The 12,949-nt window shown below is 40.9% G+C and overlaps 1 protein-coding gene across 8 annotated transcripts in view; it reads left to right on the forward strand.

Annotated features, from left to right (window-relative positions):
• LOC137429916 (uncharacterized) overlaps positions 1 to 12,500 on the forward strand; it is a 46,757-nt gene extending 34,257 nt beyond the window's left edge. For 7 of the 8 annotated variants that reach the window (XM_068120289.2, XM_068120295.2, XM_068120288.2 and 4 more), the window contains 7 exons: positions 910 to 991; positions 1,976 to 2,100; positions 2,452 to 3,431; positions 8,982 to 9,058; positions 9,145 to 9,260; positions 11,341 to 11,487; positions 11,835 to 12,500. In XM_068120289.2, coding sequence (XP_067976390.2) covers positions 910 to 991; positions 1,976 to 2,100; positions 2,452 to 3,431; positions 8,982 to 9,058; positions 9,145 to 9,260; positions 11,341 to 11,487; positions 11,835 to 11,933 — 1,626 coding nt within the window. In that variant the 3' untranslated portion in view covers positions 11,934 to 12,500. The remainder of the gene's footprint in view (positions 1 to 909; positions 992 to 1,975; positions 2,101 to 2,451; positions 3,432 to 8,981; positions 9,059 to 9,144; positions 9,261 to 11,340; positions 11,488 to 11,834) is intronic. The other variant, XR_010984962.2, reaches the window with a different exon arrangement.
• Positions 12,501 to 12,949: the final 449 nt, after the last annotated feature.

Genomic DNA, 12,949 nt, shown 5'->3' on the forward strand with positions numbered 1-12,949 from the left:
AATGTTAGCTCTTTCACGTGCCTCGATCTTGTATACAAAAAAAAAAAAAAAAAAAAAAAAACAACAAAAACAAACAAACACACAAGAACAAGTATCTTCAAAAAAGCTATTTGTGTGAACAGATTGAATTTTGGTAAGATGAAACATGTACAATGTTATAAAACATAAAGTACAATGTTAGTATGATCGTATGTTTGTAAACCAGGAACTCCCTGTACTGTATTATCATGTACAATACAGAATATAATATATAAACAATTAAAAGTGTGTGAATTTACTTACATGCGATGCATTTAATGTGGATGAAGAAACTTCACCCCCCCATATTTACATGAATTCTTATTGTATAAATTGATCCATTCAAGTGTCGTTTCACAGAACGACATGTTTTCAAGAATGCAACCATGACGTTAAGTGGGGACCAAGTGTATATCGTCTTTGGCCCAATCATTCATTGGTGAAGAATCGCTTAAAAGATTCTCGCATCCGGATCGTCACCAAAGTCTAATCATTTCGTCCTTGTCACACACCCAACCTGTCCACCAAATTTAGTTTGAATCATTCTAGAACCTATTGAGATATCCTGCTCACAGACAGACAGACAAACAACCGGACAGCGGTGAAACAATAGCCTCCATCCACTTTCGGTGGCGGAGGTAATTACCTGTTATAAAATACCCTTTTGTCGTGTTTTTCACTTAATTTTACATTCTCACAGATAGACATGCAATATGTCTGTGAAGTAGAACATGCTGTATTTTGATTAAACCCGCGAGCGAAGCGACGGGAGGCACACCTCGTGTTTATTAAACCATGTGATTTCAATTGCAATGTACATGCGTAATTGAAATTAATACCCCCACCCCTCCTCCCTTTCCAACACCTCATTCTTCCTTGTAACATCCACAGCCTCCTTTGGTGCAGAGTATTGAAGATCTCTCTGATGGACATTCCTTGTTGGCAGTGATGGAGCACTACACCAAACCGCTCGGTACCCTTTATTACATATCCCTGATCTTAGATTGTATTTTTGTTTAAGATCTGAGGGCATTTCATTCATTTTCATGATGAGGTCCCCTTCCCATCATTCCAGTCATTCTACAACGTCTTTCACGAATGCCTGATGCTTTCACTCCCCCCCCCCCCCCCCCCCACCTTATGTAGAATCGAGGCTCATGAAGGATTAAGAGGTAACATCTTGATAGTGAGGCAATGGGGGAACAGGTTGATCCAGGATATACGAATGAACAAGTGAGCAACCAACTTGCAAGTTGGAGTTGTGGTTAGCAGGTTGCGTGGGTCAGCAGTGGCACAAAGGAAGGGTCTGACCTTTCAAAGTGGTTCTGCATAATTTCCAGGCAGGAACATTTCCATCATGCAGACAAAACAAATAGATGGTAAGGGAGGTGGGGTGGAGTAATTTTTTTTATCATCTGATGTTTATAATGTGGAAGGATAGGCAACACTAACAGTGGGGCCACAGTTGGACACGACCAAGGAAATGAGGAGGGGAGGTAAATACAGTAACCTGCAAGGAAGTGGGTTTAGTTAGGGAGTAATTGGCATCGAAAAGATCACAGGTAGGGATGGGAAATGACATGAAATGGTAGTGCACCACTTGCTTTGAAGACCTGAACGGAATAGGGGGACTGAACTGTGTCAGCCTGGCAGTTTCACAAATGGGGGGGAGAAAGACAAATTTAGGAGTGGTGTTGTGTGGAAAGCCTGCATTTTGGGAGCTCAACCAGGAAGAAGATTCCATATGGGACATGTCTGTAATGTTGGGATCTTGAGTGCCAATAAAAAGACACCAGGAATATGCACTCCCCTCCCCCAAACCTTGGAAAGTATCGATATATAAATAATAAAAAAACCCAACATTTTATGAGATCCCTCATACTTTAAAATAGCTGTGCTGTAGTGGGCTTATGAAACAAACATAAATTACTTTATTTAAATATGCATCTTTCCTCAGACAGACACTGTGGATCATCTGTGTCTGAATGCCTTTGTCTCCTGGAGGACACAGCACAATCTCTTATTGGTCGGACATGGCACCTGACACGTGCTGATTGGCTGCTTTCTTCATCTCGGCTAAAGGCATGTATGTGGGTTACTACTTATGGTGTCCATCTTTTCTTTCTTCTCCAGTTGTAAACTTTTATACTTTGTATTTCATTAATTTGTTGCATCAACCAGTGAGATGTTTTGATTTTGGGTGGTGGGACTTATTCTTCTCCTTCCTCTTGAAACCTCATTTATTTCCTCCTCTGTTCTCAGTGTAGCTTCATCCCTTCTCTTTTTTGTGTTGTCGAGCCTTTTCCTCCTTCACGTACCCACTCCTGACTTTTCCACTTCATACCTCTTCTTTTTTTTCTCCTTGCCCCTCCCCTTCCTTGTTCAATGAAATTATTTGCTTCACCTCTCCTCCCTACACCATGTATTTTTTAGGTTAACATGCTCACTTGTGTGGCTGAAATATTTCATGCTTTGGATGGTGAAAAGGAGGAACAAGAAAAGGAAAAAGAAAGTGACAGTTCTCCTCGCACTGACTCTTCATCTCCCCTAAGTTATCATGACGATGTGACAACATTTTTCTCAGACAAGTCTTTGGAATCAGAGAATGAAGTTGTCAGGATGGCAAAGTACAATGGACAGGAAGATATTTCATCGCAGTTCTCAGGGTCATCGGGAATGATGGGAAGCGGTGGGAAAGTCACAGCAGGAAATCGCATAATTTATGATAACCCAGTTGTGTCTCCAGAAATGGTGTGCAAAACTGGAAATGGTGTCGCAGAAGTAACAAATGGCCTGCATGATGATGAGTTTTCTGAAGTAGTAACAAGCCTAAACACAGAGGTATTGAAGCGCCAAAAGGAGCTTGATGAGCTAGTCATCACAGCAACAGAGCTGGGGCAGAAAAATAGCGTGAACTTGAGCCAGAGTCTTGAAATGCTGAACAGTCGAGCAAGCGAAGTAGGCACTGAGGTGACAAGGTTGCTGCAGAAACAAAAAGAAGTGATGGAAATGTGGGGTACAGGTTCGGAACAAAGTCGAGGTCGCGGTCGTCAGGGTCGTGTGCCAGCACGCCTCCGCCGACGGATGGGTCGTGGACGAGAACCACAGAACCTCAAAGCAACTCAGGATCGTAAAGTGGCACTCTCAGCCTCCACCCCCGACCTACGAGCTGGTGCCGGCGAATCGTTGATGAAACATACAGTTAGTTCTCTTCAGAGATCAAGGCTTCGACCTGCAAAATCCAGTGGCAACCTTCTTCTACCTGAGCTTCGGATGCCAGCGAAAAGCTCTTCACAGTCAAGATTGCATCTGGGAAGGAGCAGCAAATCACCAGACACTCGTTCTCGAACGTCCAACTCTCCAGCTAACACTATCCCTCGACGGGGAAGACGAGGAGATGGAGCAGAGAGAAGGTGGGGATAAATTTCAAAGTGATCACAATTGAATGAAAAACGTTTCATGATATTTCCTGTGACACTTGACATTTTCTGGTCACATAGAGGCATTTTTCTGTCTCAATATAATAACTTGTAGGAAATGTGCATCACTGCTGTTTGTGAGAAAGGTGAGTGAGTGAGCCCTCAGGGGAGTATGCTTACATTTTATGACTGAGTAAATATGCTGATGCAACCTGTCATGAACGTTAGACTGCTGAGACACTTTGAGAGGCAGTGTTAAGTGTGCTGCTATTCCTTGGCTTTGAGATGGGAGTTTTGGAATACTGTGTGTTTTGGTGTACAAGTCAATACTTTCTCCTCAGAAGTCCGGTCCTCGGCTTGTACACAGTCTCGACTTATCTATGGTTTAAGATATTGAATTGAATGAATGATTTTTTTTTTTTTTTTTTTGCAAAGTACAATAGTTTTCTGAAATAAATTGTGTAATTGTTAATTTAGAGCATTGTAGAAATTATTGCCTGGATCATTTGCCGATTGGGTGAGCAATGAAATATTAATCAGCTCACTGATGCATGCGAATTTATCCAATCAATAACTAGAGTTCAAACAACACAATACGCCACACAGTGTTAAAGTACATATAGGAGGGTCTTGCCGTTCGCACAGGTTACATTCTTGAAAATCCCCGTGAACCGCAGATCCATGATGCGCAAACTTAGGGGGGTAATGGGGAAAATAAGGTTAGGGCCCTCAACTTAAAAAATTGTCCAAACTGTACCCTTAATTAACATGTTTAGGCATTGTTTTTGTGCTATTTATTTTCATGAATAAAAGTGTTATGAAGAACATAAAATAAAGTAGTATTTTCCTGTATTAAGAAGATTAAAAAAAAAAAACGCCCTCATGCTATATATCGATATATATATATATATATATATATATATATATATATATACACAGTGTATTCAGACCCCTTAACTTTTTTCACATTTTGCTATGTTGCAGCCGTATGCTGAAATCGTTCAAATTCATTTTTTCCCTCATCAATCTTCACTTAATACCCCATAATGACAAAGAGAAAACAGGATTTTAGAAAGTTTTTGCAAATTTATTAAAAAGAAAAAACTGAAATATCACATTGACATAAGTATTCATACCCTTTGCTATGACACTTGAAATTTAGCTGAGGTGCCTCCCATTTCTCTTGATCATCTTTGAGATGTTTCTACACCTTGATTGGAGATACCTGTGGTAAATTTAATTGATTGGACATGATTTAGAAAGGCACACACCTGTCTATATAAGGTCTCACAGCTGACAATGCATATCAGAGCAAAAACCAAGCCATGAGATCGAAGGAACTGCCTGCAGAGGTCAGAGACAGGATTGTGTCGAGGCACAGATCTGGGGAAGCCTACAAAAAAATTTCTGCTGCATTGAAGGTTCTGAAGAGCACAGTGGCCTCCATAATTCTTAAATGGAAGAAGTTTGGAACAACCAGGACTCTTCCTAGAGCTGGCCGACTGGTCAAACTGAGCAATCGGGGGAGAAGAGCCTTGGTAAGAGAGGTGACCAAGACCCGATGGTCACTCTGGCTGAGCTCCAGAGATCCTGTGTGGAGATGGGAGAAACTTCCAGAAGGACAACCATCACTACAACACCCCACCGATCTGGGCTTTATGGCAGGATGGCCAGACGGAAGCCAAACAGTTCAATCTTGGTTTCACCAGACCACAGAATCTTGTTTCTCACTGTCTGAGAGTCCTTTAGGTGCTTTTTTGCAAACTCCAAGCGGGCTTTCATGTGTCTTTCACTGAGGAGAGGCTTCCGTCTGGCCACTCTGCCATAAAGCCCAGATCGGTGGAGTGTTGCAGTGATGGTTGGCCTTCTGGAAGTTTCTCCCATCTCCACACAGGATCTCTGGAGCTCAGCCAGAGTGACCGTCGGGTTCTTGGTCACCTCTTATCATGGCCCTTCTCCCCCGATTGCTCAGTTTGGCCGGGCGGCCAGCTCTAGGAAGAGTCCTGGTTATTCCAAACTTCTTCCATTTAAGAATTATGGAGGCCACTGTGCTCTTGGGAACCTTCAATGCAGCAGAATTTTTTTTGTAGGCTTCCCCAGATCTGTGCCTCGACACAATCCTGTCTCTGAGCTCTGCAGGCAGTTCCTTCGACCTCATGGCTTGGTTTTTGCTCTGATATGCATTGTCAGCTGTGAGACCTCATATGGACAGGTGTGTGCCTTTCCAAATCATGTCCAATCAATTGAATTTACCACAGGTGGCCTCCAACCAAGGTGTCGAAACATGTCAGATGATCAAGAGAAATGGGAGGCACCTGAGCTAAATTTCAAGTGTCATCGCAAAGGGTCTGAATACTTATGTCAATGTGATATTTCAGTTTTTCTTTTCAATAAATTTGCAAAACTTTCTAAAATCGTGTTTTCTCTTTGTCATTATGGGGTATTGAGTGAAGATTGATGAGGGAAAAAATGAATTTGAACGATTTCAGCATAAGGCTGCAACATAACAAAATGTGAAAAAAGTGAAGGGGTCTGAATACTTTCTGAATGCACTGTATTGTGCACTGGAAATTGTGTCGGTGAGAAATGTGCTTGCGACTGGCATAAAGTGAAGGATACCTTGCAGACCATCAAGAAAACCAAGAAGTCTAATTGCTGGTGCAAAGTGAGGTGGGCAAACACTGAGTGCTTGTATTACAATGTGCCAGGTGTTTTCAGCCCCTGTTGGACTTAGTCCAAAACAGGGGCTTATGGATTGGGTCTCGTCCATACGTGTGTATGTGCATGCGTCCGTGTGTCATTCCACGAAACCGGTACGATTTGGATTTTTTTTTTTTTTTTAAATGACCCAAATGTTTCACTTTTCTGAATACCCCACAACATTAAGGACATATTTAACTTGCAGAAAAAAATATTTTCCCATCTCAGGCATTAAATCCTTATTATTATTGGTCATTATTTTATGATACGGCACTATATTTTCTCAACCCCGTTATGGACACTCTGGAAGCTGTTTGAATATGATTATGAACTGTATTTGTAATTAAACAAACATTTTCCTATTCATCAAATGTCCCTCACACGAATTAAATAATTGGAAATATAAAAAGTACATCAATTCTCCCACTTTTGTTATACTAAAGCTTCAAATGTGCCACATTTTTGATTCTTTGATTCTGTTTTTTATCATAAATCTACTTTAGCATCTGACTTTTAACTAAAAAAGGTATTGTTATGATTGCTCTGAACATTTCTGACAGAGTTCAACAAACATTACATACATTTTCATAAAATCTAAATAAATAAATCACAAAAAATATAGGCGTGACAGGGTTGAGACTAGGATAACAGGGTTGAAGGTGTTAAACGGGGTTGAAGAGACAAATACAGCTTAACATAAATAGTTGTTTTTAATCTCAAATTCAATGTAATATTTTCTATAAACATTGTATTTCATTATGCAACCATTTAAGAAGAACAATAGACATACATTTTAATTTAACTGAATTCTATTAACACTGATGATAACAACAATATACTGTACAGTAAAATGTAAACGTGAGACTGAATAGGTCATCAAAATAAAACAACGTGTGTGTGTGTGTGTGTGTGTGTGTGTGTGTGTGTGTGTGTGTGTGTGTGTGTGTGTGTGTGTGTGTGTGTGTGTGTGTGTGTGTGTGTGTGTGTGTGTGTGTGTGTGTGTGTGTGTGTGTGCGCACGCAGGTTGGTTTTGCACTGCACATGTACAGTCTCAGGCATAAGAACCAAGCCTCTGGTCAAACAAGATTTGCAAGGCCTCAGGATAACTTAACTAAATACCTGTTTTAGTGCAAAACACACTTTGTGCTTGATACATGTACATAAACTTTTATTAATTGACGGAACATGTATAAGTAGTATAAGAATAGCATGTATGCATATGCATGTAGTATAAGAATGTTGATGAAATATAATAATTAATTGAAATAATATGATAACTTCACAACCAAAGTGTTAAAAACACAACCCCGTCACAATCGCACAACCCTGTTATGATGAAACTAATAACGGGGTTGAGTGTAACGGGGTTGTGATTTTTTTACTCAAGATGGCCACTACTCTACCTGTGTTGATTAAGGGGAGACCACACGGCATGCATGATAGTAAGAAATCCAATATATTGTTGAAATAACAAAGATAATTTTCCCAAATAATTGTTTTCTATCTTTATTACATGTAACAGAGTTGAGCTGTTAAGCTTTACGACCACACTGAAAGTTTAAATTACTATAAAACATTGGACAAAAAGGTGGGAAGTTACCTCTCTGCAGCATCTTGTTCAGAACACTTGTAGAATGCCACATCCTGTTGGTGATGTCACTTAAAGGGCCAGTCCATTATTTTTATGGAGGGGGGAATGACTTGTGTAACGGGGTTGAGTGCGACTGGGGGACAGAACTATATAATGCTATTTTAATGATTAATCATCTATTTATTAAAAAACTAAACATGACCAGCAATAAAGCACAGATACAATTGTATGTCAATGGCAAAATTTATGATTTTTAAAACATTTTTAGTCGTCATATCTCAAGTCCACTTCCATCGAAGGCCAAGGGGGACATGAAAAAATGGACAAAATAGGTGGTGTCTACTGAAAAAAGCAAGATAATTTATGATATAAAGATAAAATGTATGTAATTTGTTTACAAAATATTAAAGGGAACATTTCAATTGATGATAAAAAGCTTTTAAAATTTGATTTTGGTGACCCGATGGATAAAATACACTTAAAAAGGTCAGAGGGACCGCAAATGAGTTATTTGTCCATCTTTGTGTCCTTCCCCCTCTCTCCCCATCTTGTCTACCGCTCCCGATGTTATTTGTTTTATGTGTCGGTTTGTCGGTTTGTCTTTCTGTGTGATAAATGTTCGCTCTTTCACGAGCCTCGATCTTGTATACAAAAAAAAAAAAAAAAAAAAAAATCGTACCGGTTTCGTGGAATGACCCCCGTATGGACTGATTTTGGTCATACTTGGCACAAAGACAGTACATGATGGTATACATATGCACATCATTTTGTTTCACAATGCGATGAAAGATGGCCGACTGGTGGCCATTTTAGTTGTAGAAAGTAAAACGACACTCTTCGACGTCACGACGTCGACTGATATGCCTCCACCCACATTATTACATCATTATAATACTTGTACCAAGTTTGATTTAAATCCATTCAGCTGTTCTCAAGTTATCACATTTGTACCTGACATGACCGCTGACCTTTGACCTCTTGACTCCAAAATTTTGTCAGTTCATGTTTACAACATCATACATATCTGTACCAAGTTTGAATTAGATCCCTTTAGCCGTTCTCAAGTTATATACCTACTAGCAGGAGCATTTGCCCTTCAATTTTCTCATGGCATTTGCCCCTCTCTGCCCTGGTCAAATCCAAATTTAAAATGCGGCCCTTGAGAAGGCCTTTGTTTGCAACATATTTTATACATCGGCATGCTGTAGAATAAATAATTGTTAACCACAGTTTGTGAATGTACTTGCTTTCAGTGTAGACTTGAGAGAACGTGCAGAGGAAGATGGCAACTCCATGGAGCAACACAACAATGGACTCGACTTCACACCAGGTACAAAAAATGGATGGGTTGGATGAGCGGAATTCGGGTCCTTGAAATTAGAGCATAAAACTCCATCGTTTATTTTCATTGTGCAGCTCCTCGTAGACTTGGGACTTCAAAAGGTTTGAATCGCCAGCTGATCGCCAATGCACTCACCCACTGCTGTTTGTCTTGCCCTTCTGATGCAAACCTCCGCAACCAGAGTTTGCAGGTAATCTCAGCTCTTTGTAAGCATGCTTGCTCACTTCCAACACAAGTTGTCATGCCTTTCGCTCTGCAGGCCTTTGTTAAAATGAACTATCCCCGAGTGGGCTTCCGGTCATCTCTTGAAGTTGTAGTTTATACCACTGATTTTGGAGACCCATTCGGAGCCCAGCCCCCCCCCCCCCTGAGCCCCAGGGAGGCCTAATATGAAATCGAAAAATCTAAAACATGGTAATCCTTTGGACCATCAATTAGAAGAGCTCTTTCATGTTTCAGAGCAATCGGTTGGTAAATAAGGAATGAGTAGGGACAGGGGCGTCTTGGGGGCGGAGGAGAAATCGTGTTCAACAGTCGAGGGTGCGAATTGATTGAATCGGTCCTAATGTCCCGCTACTTCTTTTCTATTGTGCGGCTAAATAAAAGTGACAATTTGGTTTTTTTTCGGTAAAATATTCAGGTAAATTACACGGATAAATAATAATTTTTCCTTGTGTGCATTTAATTATACTAGGGCATGCCCGTACTATATATATATCTAAAATTATATCCCCCCCCTCTATTTACATGAAATGGTTTGGTCCATTCGCAAAGCCAAAGCGAACGGCTTGCGAGTACGGTGACAATCCCCCCCCCTCTATTTACATGAAATGGTTTGGTCCAAAGCGAACGGCTTGCGAGTACGGTGACAATCCCCCCCCCTCTATTTACATGAAATGGTTTGGTCCAAAGCGAACGGCTTGCGAGTACGGTGACAATCCCCCCCCTCTATTTACATGAAATGGTTTGGTCCAAAGCGAACGGCTTGCGGAGTTTGGTAAAGAAATCGCCATAGCTCGGTAACTACTTGTCCGATTAATATGAAACCTTGAAAAGGCACATCCTCGGGTCCCCAGCAATATACCTGGCAAGTTTCAAGTATATCGGACCCGTGGTTGTCGAGAAACAGCGGTCACAGACAAACACACAAACACACAGACACACAGACATACAGAGATTACTGGAATTATAGATAGACTAGGACGTGCCCGTACGTGGGTGCCCGTACGTGCGTGCAAAAAAACATGCGTGCAAACAACAACAACAAAAAAAAAACTTTAAAAACCACGTGGCAGTAACGACCACAGAACCCCCCCCTCTATTTACATGAAATGGTTTGGTCCATTCGCAACGACCACAGAACCCCCCCCCCCCCTCTATTTACATGAAATGGTTTGGTCCATTCGCAAAGCCAAAGCGAACGGCGAACGGCAAAATCGCCATCGCTCGGTAACTACTTGTCCGATTAATATGAAACCTTGAAAAGGCACATCCTCGGGTCCCCAGCAATATACCTGGCAAGTTTCAAGTATATCGGACCCGTGGTTGTCGAGAAACAGCGGTCACAGACACACAGACATACACACAGACATACAGAGATTACTGGAATTATAGATAGATACTGTTTCAGGCCGTTTGTCTGGAGCATTCCATGACGCTTTGGACAATTGGACTGTACTGTATGTTCCATACTCTGCAATACGTACGACGTGCACCAATTTCAACTTGTATAATAGATTTATTAATTATTTATTTAATTTTCAACACTTGTACTGTGAGGTAAAAAGGCTGCTGCTGTGATTTTGCTAGAATTATCAGCTCGTTGCTACTCTAATTTAGGATCTTCATTAAAGAAAGTTCCTTAAAAAGTTATAAAAGAGTGAGGGTGAGGGCCCCGAGGTTTTTGCCTCGGGGCCCGTGATGGCTCTCGACGCACCTGAGTAGGGATCCAAAGTTTTGGGGCTAACCCCGCTTTGAAGCCCCCACGATCCGAAATCGAAGCTCGGGCAATTGTGTGGGCTACTGTCTTGTATTCATGTGTGAAGTTTCAGAAAAATCAGCCTGGTTATAAGGGAGGAGTAGTAAAAAAGAGCAAAAGGTTAACGGATGCCGGACAAACAGACATCCGGATATCACGACCCATTTTATAAGTTAATCTCTTCGAGAATTGAGATGAGATGACATAATAACATTCCAAGCTCATGCAGCGATACTCTATAATAGTGTCAGTTTCGTGGTATGGAGGACCTTCCCTCCTTCTGCCTTTGCAGGCTCTGGCAGTGAGCGATGCTCCTCACTTTTTGCTCCTGCTGCGTGCACCATCTTGTCGCTTCCGTGCACTCTATGCCATGTGGCCTCTTACCCCTGGCCCTGCGTTGCGATTGGTGGGGAACGGGCCAGTCACCGTCTGGACCGAGGTAATTGGCTTGAGAAAATGCTGCTCACATGTGCCAAACTTTTGCCAATTAGCAGAATCGTGCTCTGTTTTGTTTTCTTTCCTTAAAGTTGGTGTACATAAAGTTGAACAATATAGGCTTCTTTCTGCCCCTCCCACTAATGTCATGCTCATAGTGGCCAGGGCTAGTTATAGTTTATTGATGTCTAATATTATATATTGATCATGTGCTTGTGCCTACTTGTAGAATTAATCGTCTATTTAATTCCTTAATATCCAAGGACACCTCTGACTGGATATTTTACTTCTTGAATTGGTGTACTGTTGGACACAGCCTTACATTCGTTGTCTGTGATTCCCTGACCACAGATGGATTACCAAACTTACAAATACAGTTCTGCACAGAAAACCTTCCATCCTGCACTGGCACGCTCCTTGTCTCAAGCCATAGACGCCTTCTCCTTGTAGCTTTCGCAGAGCGGAAGTTCTTCCAAACTCCTGTTATTGCAGTGAACTCAAACATTTTTGATTTCCCACAGTATCCCCTCCACACACCTCATCATTCAAACCTTCGACTGTCCAGCTTTTGGTAGAAGACGCACAACCTGCACAATAGATTTTCCCCTCCCCCATGGTCATATCATAGGTACAATGTAATGTACAGCACTGCACAATGAGTTTGAGTGTGTACAAATTATTCTTTACTATACCGGTTTGAATGATCGATTGTGTGTGTGTTTGTAATGAGTGATTAATTCCTCTTTCCTCGTTTTTTTTTGCATCTCGTCATGCTTGGTGTATTAAAAAAAACAATTTATTTGTGAGACAGGAAGATGAACCAGTGACCAAGAGCTCTATTCTGAAATCATTATGGATTTTTGCATCTGATGTACATACAGCAATGGTTTTCTTATTCAGCAAACTGCCTTGTTCTTTGCTCTTAAATGAATTACAGCGGTGAGAGTTAACAACAGGTGCCAAAAACCATTTTTGAAGGTTTGTTGTCACGTTGAAAAATAAATTCCCTATTTTGCACTTTGTAGCTCATTTCAGAAATGTAACAAAATGTAAAAATACTTTGGGTATGAATTTTTGTACCAAACCATTTCTTCCTGCAATGATTGACTGCTTTGTCTGGATGATTACATCCTTGGAGCATGGACTATTTTTTTATTATAGACGATAATAATAACTATGACTACTTATGCGTATGTCTCAAATGTCGATCTTCCTCGTCTATTGATGTCAAGTACTTTTGGTGGCCGGAGGTTATGTTTTCACGTCTGTCTATGTTTGTTTGTCTGTGAGCAGGATATCTCAAAGTTATGAATGGATTCGGACGAAATTTGGTGGAGAGGTTGGCAGTGTCACAAGGACAAATGATTACATTTTGGTGAAGATCGGAATCCGGAAACGAGAATTTTAAAAAGTGATTCTTCAAAATTGAGAGATGGGATCAAAAATGATATATATCATGATAGCTC

Source organism: Myxine glutinosa, chromosome 6 (assembly GCF_964187855.1).
Source record: "Myxine glutinosa chromosome 6, kmMyxGlut1.1, whole genome shotgun sequence".
Taxonomy (NCBI): domain Eukaryota; kingdom Metazoa; phylum Chordata; class Myxini; order Myxiniformes; family Myxinidae; genus Myxine; species Myxine glutinosa.